The sequence below is a fragment of the Solanum pennellii genome, chromosome 9 (genome assembly GCF_001406875.1).
Source record: "Solanum pennellii chromosome 9, SPENNV200".
Lineage (NCBI taxonomy): Eukaryota > Viridiplantae > Streptophyta > Magnoliopsida > Solanales > Solanaceae > Solanum > Solanum pennellii.
Genome location: NC_028645.1, coordinates 592,318 through 608,963, shown reverse-complemented (window position 1 = coordinate 608,963; position 16,646 = coordinate 592,318). Strand labels below are relative to the sequence as shown.

At 30.8% G+C, this 16,646-nt stretch overlaps 3 protein-coding genes across 3 annotated transcripts; 1 reads left to right on the top strand and 2 right to left on the bottom strand.

The window, feature by feature from the left end:
* Positions 1–63: 63 nt before the first annotated feature.
* Positions 64–1,883, top strand: LOC107029827 (probable membrane-associated kinase regulator 4). Its single transcript, XM_015231272.2, has one exon. The coding sequence runs from the start codon at positions 320–322 to the stop codon at positions 1,673–1,675; it is 1,356 nt and encodes a 451-aa protein (XP_015086758.1). The 5' UTR covers positions 64–319; the 3' UTR covers positions 1,676–1,883.
* A 4,321-nt stretch (positions 1,884–6,204) lies between these two features.
* LOC107029542 (cytochrome c-type biogenesis protein CcmE homolog, mitochondrial-like) lies at positions 6,205–8,422 on the bottom strand. Its single transcript, XM_015230975.2, has 2 exons — positions 8,284–8,422; positions 6,205–7,754 (listed from the first exon to the last, which is right to left on the bottom strand). The coding sequence occupies exon 2, from the start codon at positions 7,381–7,383 to the stop codon at positions 6,538–6,540; it is 846 nt and encodes a 281-aa protein (XP_015086461.1). The 5' UTR covers positions 7,384–7,754; positions 8,284–8,422; the 3' UTR covers positions 6,205–6,537.
* Positions 8,423–8,943: 521 nt separating this feature from the next.
* LOC107029194 (ankyrin repeat-containing protein At5g02620-like) lies at positions 8,944–11,794 on the bottom strand. The gene is made up of 3 exons (XM_015230546.2): positions 11,403–11,794; positions 10,407–10,816; positions 8,944–10,156 (listed from the first exon to the last, which is right to left on the bottom strand). Exons 1-3 carry the CDS (start codon positions 11,734–11,736, stop codon positions 9,275–9,277), a joined length of 1,626 nt encoding a protein of 541 aa, XP_015086032.1. The 5' UTR covers positions 11,737–11,794; the 3' UTR covers positions 8,944–9,274.
* Between the last annotated feature and the right edge of the window lie 4,852 nt (positions 11,795–16,646).

Genomic DNA, 16,646 nt, shown 5'->3' with positions numbered 1-16,646 from the left:
AAACATCACGATTTATAAACAATCTTAGCTAGTTACCATATACTTGGGTAGGTAAGTGATAGCAAATCACTAGTAAAATAATCAATGTTCATGAAAACTGATTCGAACACCAAGACTTATTAAAAAGATATAGAAAAAGTTTTACTGACATTTCCTTCAAATTTTTATATACTTTAGTGTCTTGGCATCATCTCTTTCACTTTAAAGTACCTCTGCTCTTCCCTCTCACATTTGCTCAACTCCCCATAAGCATCTTCACACAAACACACACAAAAACTCAGAAAACAGTGCAAAGACTCCTGTCTTTTGCTTACATTAAATGGACACAAAAACTCATCCACCTTCATCTAAAATCAAGAATTCAAATGAAGAACAACAAGAACAAGAACAAGAAGAAGAAGAAGATTACATAGATATGGAGGTTACATCTTCTTCTTGTTGTTCTTCACCACAAATAAGCAGAGAATTTGAGTTCCAAATGGCTTCTATTTCCATAAATGACAAAGAGGCAGCAACAACAACATTAACTTCACCAGCTGATGAGCTTTTTTATAGAGGCAAACTCTTACCTCTTCACCTTCCTCCAAGGTTAGAAATGGTTCAAAAACTTCTAAAAAACTCAAAGATTGAATCTTTTCAACAACAACAAGAAGATGATGAAAGATTTAGCATTAGTACTACAACCCCTTTTGATTCTTGCAACATTTCCTCATCACAAATGGTTGAAAAACTTCTTCAAACATCAAAGATTCAATCTTTTCAAGAACAAGAAGAGAGATTCAACATTAGTACTAGAAACCCTTTTGATTCTTGCAACATAACCCCATCACAAATGGTTCAAAAACTTCTTCAAACATCAAAGATTCAACCTTTTCAACAACAAGAAGAGAGATTCAACATTAGTACTAACACTAGCACCCCATTTGAGTCTTGCAACATTTCTCCATCAGAGTCTTGTAGAGTGAGTTGTGAACTTAATCCAGATGAGTATTTCTTTGAATGGTCCACTGAATTCAACACTTTTTTCAAAGACAATCATCCAAAGATGAAATCTTGGTCCAAAAAGCTTAAGTTAGTGAAACAATCTTTAATCAGTCAAAAGCTAAAGTCTTCAACTTCAAAAGCATATCTCAACCTCAAGTCTTTATTCAACAAGTCTACTTGTTCACTAGATCAACAACAACAAGAAGTTCCTAAAGAATGTTCAAATAAGTACATTAAGGTATGTAAAAGAACCCCTTTTGGTCATATTGGAAAATGTACACATTCATCAACATTAGCAAGTATGATAAGAGACAATGAAGGAGAAGGGGTTCATGAAGACAATGTCAATAGTAATCATAGAAGGTCATTTTCAGCAGCAATCAAGAAACATTCACCAACAAAATGTTTATCATCTTCATCATCTAATGGTTCAACTTCATCATCATCATCATCATCATCTTTTTCATTGAATTCTAATGGATTTTATGAGTTGAATTTTCTTAAGAGAAGTAGTAGTGTGAGTACAGAGATTGAAGGGTCAATTGAAGCTGCAATTGCTCATTGTAAGAAGTCACAAGAGCTTTGTAATCCAAAAAGGAAATTGAATGAAGCTGAAGGGATTAGTTCAATCTCTATTTCCAAGATTAAAGTCACTGAGATTCAAGAAAGATCAGATCTTTGCAGATTTTGAATAAATTTTTTTGTTTTATTTTAGTATTGTCACAGGTGACAGAACAATACAAAAGTCCCAAAAAAAAAAAAGAACAGTTTTAAATTCTTGTTTGAATTTGCAGATTATATGTAATTATAAGTCATTGTTTTAGTGTGTAAGTATAATTCCATGAGTTAATGTAATTTTCAATGAATTATGTGACTACACATTGGAATTCTTGACTAAATTTGAATCACGGATAGAGTCTATTCGAGAGTTTGGCTTCCAACAAGATTTTCTCTAAATTCGAAATTTATGGTTAAATGTGAAGTAGTCACACCACTGTATCACGACTCGTGTTGATTGAATTGTGCTATAAAACACAATTCTTATTTTTAAATTGTGGCTTATAAAGTATGGTTAGTTTCATTAAATTTTTTTGTTAGTTGTTCATTAACATCCATGCTTTTAAGGCTTAGTGAGAATTATTGCTTGTTTGGGACATGCAAAATTTTTGCTTCTTTTAAATTTTTCTTCTTTCAAATAATTGTTTGGTTATATATAATAATGAATTTTTACTCTTAACTTGAAAAATTAGTGGAGCTAAGATATCGTAAGGAGTTCATTGTAATCTTTCTCATTGGAAACTTACGTTGTATAATGTATAGATATTGAATAAACTGGTCTTGTTCACACGTTTGTTTCTTTAAATTTTAAACTTCCTTAGTGAAAATCGTGATCTGAAGAAAACTGATGTCTAACCACATTTTAAAGTAAACAAATGTTTTTCCTCGCAAAACGTCTTAACATTTTTAAAAAAAAAGTAAAATGCATATACAAACATAACTTCAAATATCATCAAATTCATGTTCACACCCTACTTCAACATGAAAAAAGAGAGGGGTAAATGGACCTTTTTGCACTCACTTAGATGGTGGAAACCTTTATAAGAAGTGATAAACTTTGTGTAATAAACTTTGTACTAAAGGGAAAAAAAAGGGTACTATAGAAACAACTTTTTTTAAGACAATGGCTTTTTAAGAAGTATCTTTTTCCACAACTAGATTCTGCTTCACTTTTTTCTCACTTGTTTTATTAAATATGTACTATTTCTATAATTATTTTATTTTAGTAATGTATACAAGTGAGGAATCTCTCAACTTTTACTAAAGAAAAAAGTGAAAAGCTGTCATTTTCTTTTTACAAAAGATAAAAAAGTTTTGGTCAGAGTATTATCAAAAAGTATTTAGGTTCTTTACATTTGAAAATGACTTAAAAGAGTAAAAATAAAATGTATAAAAAGGTTATAAAACTATGTATCTAACTTATATAGTAATATACAAATATAAATAAGTTTCTTGTCTAATATGTTATAGTATATAATGAAAAAAAATAATACATTTTATCTAAATAACATATTTATTAATACAATACAATTTACTATGTGCCGAATCAAAATATCAAATAATCATATATATTCGGTGTCAAGGGGATTCAGCGTTATACGTACATACATTGAATTTTCTTCGAGTAGCTATTCCCTTAATATTATTATATTTTAACATGTTATAACATATCTAATTTTTCTAGGTACTAATCTTGATTACTATGATACTTATTTGCGATTATCTTTTAGCTGATTTGATATTTTAAAATTTTAATTTTTTAAAATAATATAGTAAATAAAAAAGGAGGGGTGGAAGGGGGTGGGGGTGGGGTGGAAGGGACCATTTGATAATGACATACATAATCCAAAGATCTTTCATGATATCATGCTCAAGTCTCCACTGACTTGACTGTATCTGAGAGACTATTAATAGGTAAGATTGGTTGTCTTGTAACCCTATTGAAATATGCACATTTTGAGATAATCATCATTACTATATGACCTAACAATCTTATGTTATATGACCTAGACTAGACAATCACCTTTGGGTGTCATCATTTCCAATGAGAGCATGACATACAAAACATTAACTTAACAAAATGTTTATATTAATATTTGAATGGTTACATGACCTAATAACAATAATAATAAAATACTCTCCAATAATTCAAGCGCTAATTACATCCTATCCTGAAGTTTTCTAAATCATATCACAAATTTTTTGTAATTCACAAATACATTGTTCATTCGTCTGATACATAGCAAATTATACTTAAGTTATGTATCCGATATATGAGTTTCGTATCCCGTACATAAATACTTATTTATGTCTGAAATAACAACATTTGTAGCAGGTACATTCTACACAAAGTTGTAATGTATCTTATAGAAATGGAGTGATATATATCCAGATGTTAAGAGAGGGAAAGAGAAAAGGGAGATTTTTATAATTAATTTAAATGATAGAGATTTCTAGAGATTATGTTATCTTAAGTCGTGTAATTATGAATTCTCTTAACCTATTGAAAGAACCTCATATTAACTTCCATGCACAAACAAATTTAAGTTCACATTACATGTGCTATGTTCCATTGTTTTGACATTGACAAATCAATACTTTTAGTAAAGCTTGGATTATTCCATGAATTTCTAAAAGGTTTAGGAAAAACAAGTATATCATAGAAAAATTCCTAGAGTAATACTACGACTACTAATATGAAAGACAAAACGAGATACCTCTCAACTACCTAACCAACCCTGTATATTCAAGACACGGTATATATTTAATCCCTTTAGCTTCTTCATATTTAAACTCCCTCATTAAAAATTATGTCTCCGCCACGACTTACATGAACTATATGACCACTATTCATAAAAAAAATGTGATGTAAAGAACATAAGCAGCCAAATAGAAACAATCAAATCAACTGGTAAAACAATGTCTACATTCATATTATATAGGTCATTCTCAAGATAGAAAAACTGAACATTAAGAATCAATTGGACCCTTCTTTTTGTGGTTTATTATTAATGTTCATTCTCTTATTCCAAAGTTTTTTAAAAATTCTTTAACAATATATGCACATGTACTTTTGAACTGGAAAAAATATGATATCTGCAACAACAACAGTACATTTCAGTAGTGGAGTATGTGGTGTAATGTCTAGATTTTTGGAGATATAAATCAAGAAATATTCCCTAGAAGATAATACATCTGCACCAACATTATCCAATCAAACTAAATAATTTACTTTTACAACAAAGAACCTTTAAACACTTATAACTAGATTGTTCTCAAAGTAAAAAGGTTATCAATCTTGGAAACTAGAAGAAGTTGAGGTGTAGAAAAATGTCAATCACAAAAATCTTATGTCATATCAATGTTTCATCTCATGCCCCTAAACCCCAAAAAATGCAAACCAAAACTGGAGATAAAGGGAAAAGAAGTTAGTAAATGAGACAACATATCAAGATTGGTTGTGATTGTAGACCATGCTGCAATAGCTTTTGGCTTGTCTTGGAGCTTTTGGCTCTTTTAGTTTATCTCATTTCGATTTCTTCTATCCAGCAAAAATCAAATTTTCATAAAAATAATTCATCTAGGGCTAACATTTAGGACCAACTGCAACTCCCAATACTCGAGGATACTGGTGGCACACGCCTTTCTATCATTCTCTACTTAAATACTATGCCTAGTTCTTATGGTGCTGGACTTGAATTCACGCCTCTACCAATCAGTTGTTCCAATAAGAAGCTCATCCACACTAGCTAGATTGTATGCAAAGTATGAAGCTATAACAGTTTTAGTATGGCATAGGTATCCACGAAAGTGTCATATGTATTATGATTCTCTGGAAGTTATACGAACTTCCAACAAAAAATGTCAAGTGGAGCATGTCAGAAGATATGTAGCTCTAAAGGGTTCAGTTGTTCAACAATTCAAGTGGTACATGAGTTGAGTTTAGAAAAGTTCGGTTTCTTCTTATCTCTCTGACATGTTCTCCTTCCCTGTAAGACTATAAAGAGCAGTAGTAGCTTCCTTTTCCCTTTATCTGTACTTTGAATGAAGACAGATCTTAAGGAACTCTGTCCATTTGATCTTCTTCTGAATTAACTTTGTTATTCAAAACTACGCCTATATATTAAAGCTGCAAATACAAAAGTCCGAGGGGTGGGGACGTGGGTGTACAAAGGGTGTCTTTATTTCTTTCTCAACTCCATATGGATTCAAAACTATCATATGAAAGCACATCCATTGGTCTTCCTATAACATAAATAAAAGAATAAACGATCACATCACTTCTAGTACTATTTCCGTGAAAGAGGTCGCTGGTATGGTTGTTGCCACCGACAGCAAGTAGACAACGTACAGAGTCATAATAACAACATACCCAATGTGAGGATGGTGCATACGCAGCCTTCTTTCCAATAGACACTTAGCTCAAGTAAAGCATAATAAAATCACGTAGGGAAAGGAAAAATACTGTAATGCAGAAGTGAACGGTAACAACAACACGTGGGTTAAAAAGCAAATAAACCATGTCCAGATTCATGAAAGAAAATAACAAAAAATTTAACAGTACAGGTATCAACACACAACAAATGAGAAATTGGAGGCGTCAATGATGGGGTTACACAAGTAATGATAAAACTGCACAATAATAAAGAAAAGCGGACAAGAAACTCGGAAGTGATTTATTCTCTATTTCTTTCTCCAATGACCTCTATATTGAGTGTACACATAGAATTACAAGCATCCAATGTCATAAAAAATAATTACTGTCATTTATTCACTAAATATTCCAAAATTTTGAAACTGTAACCCCATTCCTCAGGGTTGGTAAAATCTATGACAACAAAATTCATTGTATAACCTCAGTAAACAAACTATATATCCCTTCGTTTTTTCTAACTTCCTTCAATAGCATAATCATAATTGAAATTTAACAAAACTCTTGTCATTTCGGGAAAATAATCAATAGAATTTTTACCATACTCTATAGTTGGTTGAGCCTTACGCTCTCGCTGTAGCGGGAGGTGTTGCATCATCACTCACTTCCTCCTTCCCTTCCATCTGAATAAGCAACTGCTTATTCTTTTCAAGCGCAGCTGCAACTTCAGGAGGCATATACTTCTCATCGTGTTTAGCCAACACTTCAGTAGCTGCAAAATAACAGTCCCCACTTCTCGCCTTCTCAGTTAGCTGTAACTTTTTCTCACTCAAGATTTCGTTTTCTTTCTTCTTCATCTCTTCAGTAAATGGCTTTATAAACCCTTCTACTACAACGGAATGCCCTTCACGAAAAAGATCTGGTAACGACCCGTCGTACTTAACCAAAATATCAGTAATCAAATCAGTTATCACAAATTCCATTTCTGGGGAATTGGGTATTGGTGTTACACTATTTTCTAGTACTAGTCCACCGAGTCGAAATTTGGATCTTGAAGGATTTTCAGCGTGTTTTGCTAGAGCATCTGTAGGGGTTAAATAGAATACAAGTTGATCTTGGAATTGGTTAAGGACTATTACTATGAATCCTGCTATGCAGCTGAATGTGATGGCATAGGTCCACAGACGGCGGGTTTGGAGTTGCCGGGCTTTGGCTGCGATATCAGGTCGAGCTGAACGGTGGGATCGTGCAGGCCGAGAGAGTGTGGAAAAGGATCTTAGGGTGAAAACAGTTTGGTTGGTATTGAAATGGGGAAATACTAAGGGCTGTGACTGGTGGTGGAAAACTGAAATCAAAGGGTGAGATTTGGATAGAGCAGAGGTGGTAGTGGCAGCAGCACCGGTGACGGCAGAACGAAGGAAATGGGAGGCTAGACGAGAAGCTAAACGAGAAGAGAGTTTTGAAGCCATTGAGACTTTGTGGAATTTATCAGCTCGTGGATGGAGATAATAAGGAGGGAATTAAGGTTAGGGGTTGGACGACCAATGAGGACATGAAAGAGAGCTGCCTGGACAGCTAACCACTTCTTGGTTAAGTATTTCCAAAGTTTGGTTTCGATAATTCTGTAATTGGTAACTGAAAGTATATACCAAAGACCAAACTTTCAAAGTTCGGTTTAGTACCAGTAATTTGGTAATACCAAATAATTGGTGTATATAAGCCTTCGAATTTTATTTATTGTTGGCGTATACAAGTTGAATCAACAAAGAAATAATATGGAGAGTTGCTAATACAATTCCTAGAAATTTCAATAAGTACAAGCCAATCCAACGATGCACAACTGCAATACATGAAAAATTATATTTAGATAGGTAATTAATTGCAATCTATCTAATCGTTATAACCACATTATTATCCACATATATTTCGAGCATAGAAATTATTTGCAACCATAATTATTCTAAACTTCTCTATAAATATCTTTAGTTAATTCTACTTCTCATTCTATATCTTCGATTAACTCGAACTATGTCGAGCTGATTGTTGCAAATCCATTAAGTCTCATTATTCTAAGCTGTTGTAAATCCATTGAGTATATTAACTGAATTTAGCTCCATTTTACTGTTAAATTTACAATTCCAGAATTCTGATAAGTAATTGAGAAATTGTTCATGATCGCGCTCATTACAACATATTTTAAACAAAAAAAATGGAGAAATATAGATCTTCAAATACTTGCATAAATTTCTACTAAAATAATTCAAGTAATTGGTGAAATCTGGTACAAAAACAATCAAAACAAATTTTAAATCATGAAAACATGAAGAATTGAAGAGCTAAAAATTAATGAAGAATGATTTAATACAAACCTGCGATTAGGATTTGTGATAATCAGATGAGAATTTATATTCAATCTTCTTCTTGGAAAAAATGTTTGAGCAATTTTGCCCTAAATTCCCAATTTGCTCTGTTTTATTAGTCTATAGTTTTGATATATGGGCTTATTATTGATGGGCCTATGTCACATTATTGGTAATGGCCTCTATTCACTTTCGGTACGCGGAGATGAGACAGATAAAACTATACCTGAGATTATTATTTTATCGCGTTTGCATTATTAGATTACTATTCCACTAATTTATAGTACAATTGATGGGGTAAAATAATGTTGGGACTAATTAACATTGTAACTAAATATGGATAAAGTTACTTCTAAATTTTATTTCGACTTTCGAGATTATTATTCTGATATCATGTACTAAACGATTAGATTATGTGACATACTTTTTTCCAAAAAGAAAAACAAGCTTTTATATTTGGAAAGGATTAACATTTACAACTGCATGTATAGTCACAAGTTTCAAAAATCTTATAGTTACACAAAATGTTATGACATGTTTTATGCCATAAGTTTCGAAAACGTTCATCTCTACCTAAACCTTGTGCTAAATCAAACTATGTCACGTGAATTGAAACGGAGTAAAGTGAATGAACAAAAGGAAATAGAGGCACATTACAAAGATAGAAAGTTGAAAACCAATTATCTGTATAGAGCAGAAATATGCTCAAAAATTCTAATATAGCATAATATTTTACACATCACATCCCTTGGGAAGCGGTGCCGCTTTTCCCAGGACCCTGCTAACGTGGGATGTTTTGTATACCGGCCAGTCATTTTACTTAGCTTGCTAACTGAACTGTATTTCACTAAGTAAAATGTTCATAATTCTAAAATCTTACACTTGAATTATCTTGCTCATATACTACACAAAAACTAGAGCTCTTGCATTGAATCTTGAAGTGCAAAGATCAATTTTTTATAACACAAGACTGTACATTGGCTAAGAACTAGACCTAGAACTATATAGCATATAGTTTCTTATACTGATCTTCAGGGATCTCTGATTCTGACATGATTGATACGGACCGTGACAACGTCTTGCTACTCCGAGCTGATTTCCTCTGACTTCTCAGATTCGAAGACTCAATACGATGCATAACAACCCAGTAACACAGTGTACCTAGTGTCGCGACCATGATAAAAGTTCCCATAAAAGTTACTGCACTTGCCATCCATCTTTCATCTTTACCTATAACAATATATGACAATGCAAGAAACGCTACGGAGACAAAAACACAAGCCAACCACATTAGCTTGTTGATAATCGCCATCATTTGCTTTTTGGCTCGTCTTTCAACAACCACGATTGATGTTTGAACAACCACGACAGCTAATGATATGAAGAGTGCAAGAGAGTCGAATATGAAGAAAATCACAAAAGGGGGTTGAGGAGCAATCCTTCCTTCTCCTATTGAGTATCCCGGAGGAATCTCCTTAGGGTTATCGGTATATTGACCTGGTAGATTAAATATGGCAGCAAAAGTAACAGTAGCAATAAGAACAGCAACAACCGTGGTGGAGTTTATGGCGTTGTTAAGACCTTCTGTGTGCATTTTGTTCAGACGCTTCGCTATGTTCTTCACTCTTTTCTGTGTTTGGAAAGTGTGCTCTAACTGATTGTGAACGTCGTGTTTTATGTCACTAACAGTTTGTTTCAGTTCTTTGGCTGAACGCATTGGTAATGCTAGCTTCATGTTCTTTGCAGTCAGGACACCATGCTCCTTTAGAATCGCTGCTATCTCTGAATTTCGCGCTTTCTCAGCAACGTCAAGAGCAGTTTCACCAGATTTATTGATGGCATCCCACTTCATTCGTTTGTCCTTTACGAGTGCTTGAACGATCTACACAAAATTATTCATATAGTTAGCTGTGTTTTCATTTGAACATCAAAAATCGCGCAATAAAATACAACAGAAAGTCAGCCTATACAGAAACATATGGAACTATATAAGCATAAAAGTGAGAAATGAACAAAGCCAGGCTATATTTAGTTTACGCGTCAAAAGTCATTTTTTCTTTCTTAAACTCCGTGTCAATCAAACACCACCATATAAAATGAAACACGAGTATAGCATACATATGAGAATTTACCTCTACACGGCCTTTACGCGTTGCAATATGCAGAGCAGTATTACCCTTTCCATCAATAATGGTAGCCAAAGTAGGATCCGATAGAATGAGCTCGTTAACGACATCAACACTTTGGCCTTTGACTGCCATATGAAGAGCTGTTTGTCCCTTTTTATCTCTCCAATTTAGAATCCCTTCTTCTTTGCTTAAAAGTGCCTTCACAACTGCAACATGACCATTTCTTGCTGAAGAATGAAGCGCCGTCTTCCCATTATTCTTCGGTATGGTGGCTAAACTGCTATTAGTCTCCAAGAGGAAATTGACAACATCAATGTGACCTTGTGCTGATGCAGTGTGCAATGCTGTGGAATTTGACTGATCAAATGTAACTGACAGCTGAGGAAATGCCTCCAATAGTACCTTCACCATTTCTGCAACGAAAAATCGTAACATATTTAGCCTAGTGCACAAAGCATCCCATGTTAGCAGCCACGCGCAAATGTCAGTACTAGCTTAACACTGAGGGGACTTCCCTACGGAAGGTGCCTAGCCAACTTGCGTACACCTCAATAGGAGATCCACAGGAATCAAACCTGCAAACTAGGGCTTGCACAGTCCAGTACCACTTGACTATCTCTCTTCGTTGATTCAGTTGGTTCAAAATTAATATATATACAAAAATATTGAAATATCTACCCTATATATACAGTGTAATTTTTTGTTACCCACGTTGGTTCGCCCCTGCGCACTTTTACCATTCTGCTGATCCACTATCTGACGCGGAGTCTTATCGACAGAAAAATGAAAAAACAAGAACTACTACGCCTCAATCCCAAACAAGTTAATATTCCTCATTTTTCATTAACTGTTAGGTCACATACTTATGATAAATGAAAAATTCATACATAATGAAAAACCATAACAAAACAACCACTACTACATACAACGCCTCAATTCCAAACAAGTTAAAGATTCGCGAAGAATAATATGAAAAAAAAAAAAAAACTAAACACTTACCAAAATCACCTTGTTTAGCAGCAACATGAAAAGCATCATATCCATTTCTAGCCTTAATACTAGCTAAACCAATATCATAATACTTGATTAATTCCTTAACCAAAACCAAATCACCAGATTCAGCAGCAACATAAAGAGCACTTTCACCAGATTGGTTCTGTTTTGACAATAATTCAATCAATTCTGCTTCATTACAACAAGTAATTATCTCTAAAACTAAATCAAGATTTCCACTTCTTACAACTGAATGGATTTGTGTGTCTCCTCTTTTTCCTGTTAATTGTTTTGTCATCTTTTTCACACAAACATTTTGCTGCACAACAGAGGAATCCATGTTACCTGAAATTTCAACACTTCTTTAAAAGTTTCCCCTTCTATTTATGGTATAAATAATATAATTATTATCTAAGTCTTTCAAAGTCAACATATGATATAAATGATCTAACTAAACCTTGTGGTGGTGGGGTAGTAAAATTCTAGGATTCTAAATAAAAAAAATCTCGAGTTCGAGCTATGAGTATGTAATTGCCTTCCGTAGGAAATGATGTATTTCTATTGGTATTTTCATAATATGAAACTGAATTAGTCGTGTTGTATGTTTTTATAAGATAAATTTGAATTAGTCGTACTTCATTATGTAACGAATACGAGTGTGAAACTAAAAAAACGTACTCTAATTTTCTATTTTGTTTATCCCATGTGACATATTTTTCTTTTTATTTTAACTAAAAAAAATTACTTTTTTATAATTAAAAACAACTTAACTTTGAAAATTTTATTTAGAACAAAGAAGTACTTAGTTATGACATGGCGAAAGAACATCTTTTTTCATTCTAGTTATGAGATTTTTTATACATAAATTTAAATTTAATCGTACTTCGATATAATTTTTTAATGTAAAATTTAAAAATAAGTGCTAATTTTCTACTTATCTATGACATGACAAAAATATCTCTTTTTTTTACACTAAATAGTGAAATTTAGATAATGATTAATGTCCACTAGTTAATTTTTTTGGTCCACACGCTTGGTCCATCATTTGCACAATTAGATATTGAATACACAAAAATACAAGGACTTTCAACTAGAAAGATAAAAGAAAATCAACTCAATTCTAGAAATCAATAAGTGGTTTGATTTTATTAAATGAAAAACATAATGGTAGGGTCAATTTTTGAAAATGAAATAATAATAATCAGATGTGTTTCTTTTACTTTGTAGTATTGACAAATTCTATCGTAATATTCTCAGATCGTTTGATTGGTTGGATAAACAATTATAATATTTTTTGGTAAGATATGAGATTTTTTCATATGTATTAGGTAGATGATATTGTTATGTGAAATTTGAGATTATTAATTTTAAAATAATTAATAAGATATATAGCTTTTCTTCTAAAGTTTGAAAGAAAAATAAATTATGTATCTCAGTTTATTCCATTTAAATCAAATAATATATTTATATATCAACTTTAAATAGATAGTTTCATCATATTATAAGTTCATTATTGTTTTAATGATGTTCATATTATAATTCAACAGTTATAATCTTGAAATAACTTTTTGCTTCACCAAAATTGAGGATTTATAATCCAGCTAATTAATTATTTATAAGTGCTTAAACACAATTGAGCACTATACAATAACACAATTAAGAAAGACAAATTGGGTAGTTGAAGAAATAAAGACAATTGAAAAGGCAAACAACTGCAGAATAGTATTATTCTATTTCCATCTCAATGCATGTGAGAATATTTTAATAAAAATATCATTTAAAAATTAATTAAGTGCGAATTTTTGAAATAAATTCAGAATTTAAAGAACATTATAGGTTTAAATTCATGATTTTATTACGATCCATTTGATATTTATTGGTTTCAAAATTTATTGTTTATATTTATTTAGTATATTAACCTATATAAGATTAGAACCAAAATTATGAATCCCAAAAAGTCATAAAAATGTGAACTTTTATATCAAATGTTAGGAAGGATAAATAAAAATTACTAGGAGGACGGTTGTCGAGGATCCATCGAAAATTACGTTTTTATTTTATTAAGATAGAGTAAAATTGTATCTTACACTTATACATCTTACTCTCTTCAGATTTTACTTGTTATTTTTAAGAGTTTAAGATTAATAAAAAAGAAAAATACTTCGTATAAATGGTACATGACAGTAGGTTAGCAAGTTTCCAAAAATTGAGTTCCACGTCAAAATGAGAGAAAAAAGTGAAGAGTTTTATTAAGCACAATTCAAATTATCGTGGAACATGCCCTTTGAGCAGAGACGGAGCCAGAATTTTCAATAAGGAAGTTTAAAATTTTTAAAAATAGATAGCGGAAGGGGATTCGACATTCACTATATTATAAAAGGAAGGTTTATATGGCTCTTTGAATGATGAAAATTGTTTGTATGATTGGTTTATAGAGAGATAGGCAATAAACATTATTCCCTTTCATTCCATATTAATTGAATCTTTGAAGCGTTTCACATCCTTTAAAAAATATAGATTATGACATAAATTGAATATATTTTATCATTTTTATTCTTATTAATTATTGTCTAATTTATTGAAGTCATAATATTGAAGTCCAAATGAAGGGCAAAATAAAGAACACTCTAAAAGTAATCTCGAAAACTGAAGAATTAAGTTAATTTGAAAAATGAAAAAATACCTCCAAAATTCAATTAATATAAAATGGAGAGAGTACTAATTAATTGATACATATAAATGTGAGTCATTATTGGTTACTAATTATCCAAAACAATTTATCTATTCCATAAAGATAGAGTGACATATATTTATTTTCTTCATACTTTAATTGTGAATTATAAGTTTAATGTCGAGAGTTTGAGAGTAATCAAAAATAAAAATGTATCATATAAATGGTAACAATAGGCTAGCAAAACTTTTGAAAATTGACCACCTTAGATAAATTCCACATCAGAATGACAAAAATAAAGAGTTTTATTAAGCATAATCAAATTTACATAAAACGTGTATTTTGAATCTCAATATAACATCAGCTCAAACAATATATTTATAAATACTCAAATTCTATATAAATAATACATCTTATGAACTTGAATCACGACAAATATAATCTAAAGGGAATAAACCTTTTATCAAAATACACTAAATTAACCTAGTGTGAACAAGTTTTTGACTAATTTATGCTTGAAAGAAACTTCCAAATCCAAATATAGAAAAGGTTTAATTATGTGGCTTTTTGGATGGTGAAAATAATTAATTGAAAAAGAACATTAATTTATGAATATAACAGCCTGTCAAGCCCGCCATTGTTTAAGGCCACTCGTGGGTTTCTTTTCTATATTTTATTATTACTCCAATTATGCCATCGAGGCGGAGGTAGGTAGGATTGATGAGGTGTATCTGTTTTTTTTATAGAAAATATTATTTATATATGATAAAAATTATTTTTATGTATATATTATTTTCTCCTTTCTAATTTATGTAGAATCTTTAGAATTTTGAGATTTAAATGATTAGTCTATTTTTATTTTAATATTTTTATGTATTTTTTAAATATTTTAAATTAACAATTATTGTGATTAATAATATTTTTTACGTAGATTATAAATATATAAATTTTATTTTAAAAATGTGACGATTCTTTGCGTAAATTCTCGATCAAATTTAAATGAAATGATTTTCGTAAACGAAAGGTGTCACATAAGTTAGAGATAGAAAGAATAATTGATATTGAATGTCTTTTTTTTTTGTGTGTGTGTGTTTTTTTCTTCAAAATTCCTTAACAAAATCTTAACTTTGCCACTGAGTATTTATACGCTATATTATTAGACTAAGGGATTATTTGGTTCGAAATAAGTTATCAGCCTCACTGATACAAATACAATATATGATATTAATTTAGTATCAATTAAGCAAAATTATCATACTAATGCAATATATGATACTCATTTAGTATCAGTTAAGTGAAATTAGTTAGAAATATATAATACAATTATTTAGTGGAATATGAATGTAAAAGGCTATATGTTACATAATTATTTTAATTTCCCCTTTTGATAACCATATGCAAAACTTACATTTATATTTTGACAGTACATTCTTACCACGTAACACACCAAATACAAGCCTCTATTTATCCAGCCGACTACAAAAAAATTAAATTTTAACGACACATTCTTATCACATAACACATCAAATACAAACCTCCATTTATTCATCCTTCTCCAATACAATATGCTATCGATTTTATTCACCTCACTCTAATACTATGCAAGAGTACAAGCTCTTTAGATAAAATCCAATAATATGGGCTTTATTGAATCGAGTCCAATACTTTCTTTTCAATATTATGGGCTTTGTAGCGAAGATGTCCTCTCTCTTCAAAATCTTGCTCGTTTCTTTATATGTATACGTTTTGTTGGTCTCTTTATATATAGATATATAAAAATTATAATTAAGGATATTATTATCTTTATATGTATAAGTTTTGCTTGTCTCTTTATATATAAATATATAAACATTTAATTAGGGATATTATTAGGAGCACTATTTAATGGCCTATCTCTTTTTTAAAAAATATATATCGAATTTTTTTAAGACGTGAAAGATACTTTGTAATTTTGTAATCTAATCCTAATTAAAACTATGTAAATGTAATATTTGATCTTGTTTTTTTTTTTTTAATTTTCTAAATAGAAACTAGCTAGATATATGTGTATATAAAGACATTAACCATATGTTTAGCCAACTGAATTAATTATATATGCATGTCAATTATATACTCCAATCGTTTATTTTTACTTGTTATATTTAATTTAACATATTTGTGTTAAAAAATTTATTAATATACGTATTTTTATTATACTATCTCTACTAAATAATGTTTAGTATTAGATCATGAAAAAAGATTCGAAGAATAGTATCTAATGTTAACTGTAAAATATAAATTTTCTTTTACCTTCTCTTGATACGTAAGTAAAAACAAAAATTTATTTTTTAAAAATAAATTACGAGTAAAAGTGAATAGAAAGAGTATAAGATTAACTTTTATATGAATAATACTCAAAGTGTGTGAAGTATATCGAGAATCAACACCTTCAAAATATACTCTCTTCGTATCCTTCGGGGTGACTTAATAATTTAAATTTCAAACTTTTATATCGGAGCTTTCAAATTTCAAATTCCTTATAAATAAAAATAAAATATTTATCTTTTGAGTCGAGCTCGCTACGCGATTAATTTTTGAGG

Bases quoted from the DNA above. Each gene is read 5' to 3' on its own strand.
- LOC107029827 (XM_015231272.2), top strand. From the start codon at position 320: ATGGACACAAAAACTCATCCACCTTCATCTAAAATCAAGAATTCAAAT.
- LOC107029194 (XM_015230546.2), bottom strand. From the start codon at position 11,736: ATGGATTCCTCTGTTGTGCAGCAAAATGTTTGTGTGAAAAAGATGACA. The intron at 10,817-11,402 runs GTAAGTGTTTAG...TTTTCGTTGCAG, and splicing joins TGCTAAACAAGGTGATTTTG to AAATGGTGAAGGTACTATTG. The intron at 10,157-10,406 runs GTAAATTCTCAT...AATTTTGTGTAG, and splicing joins CGCGTAAAGGCCGTGTAGAG to ATCGTTCAAGCACTCGTAAA.
- LOC107029542 (XM_015230975.2), bottom strand. From the start codon at position 7,383: ATGGCTTCAAAACTCTCTTCTCGTTTAGCTTCTCGTCTAGCCTCCCAT.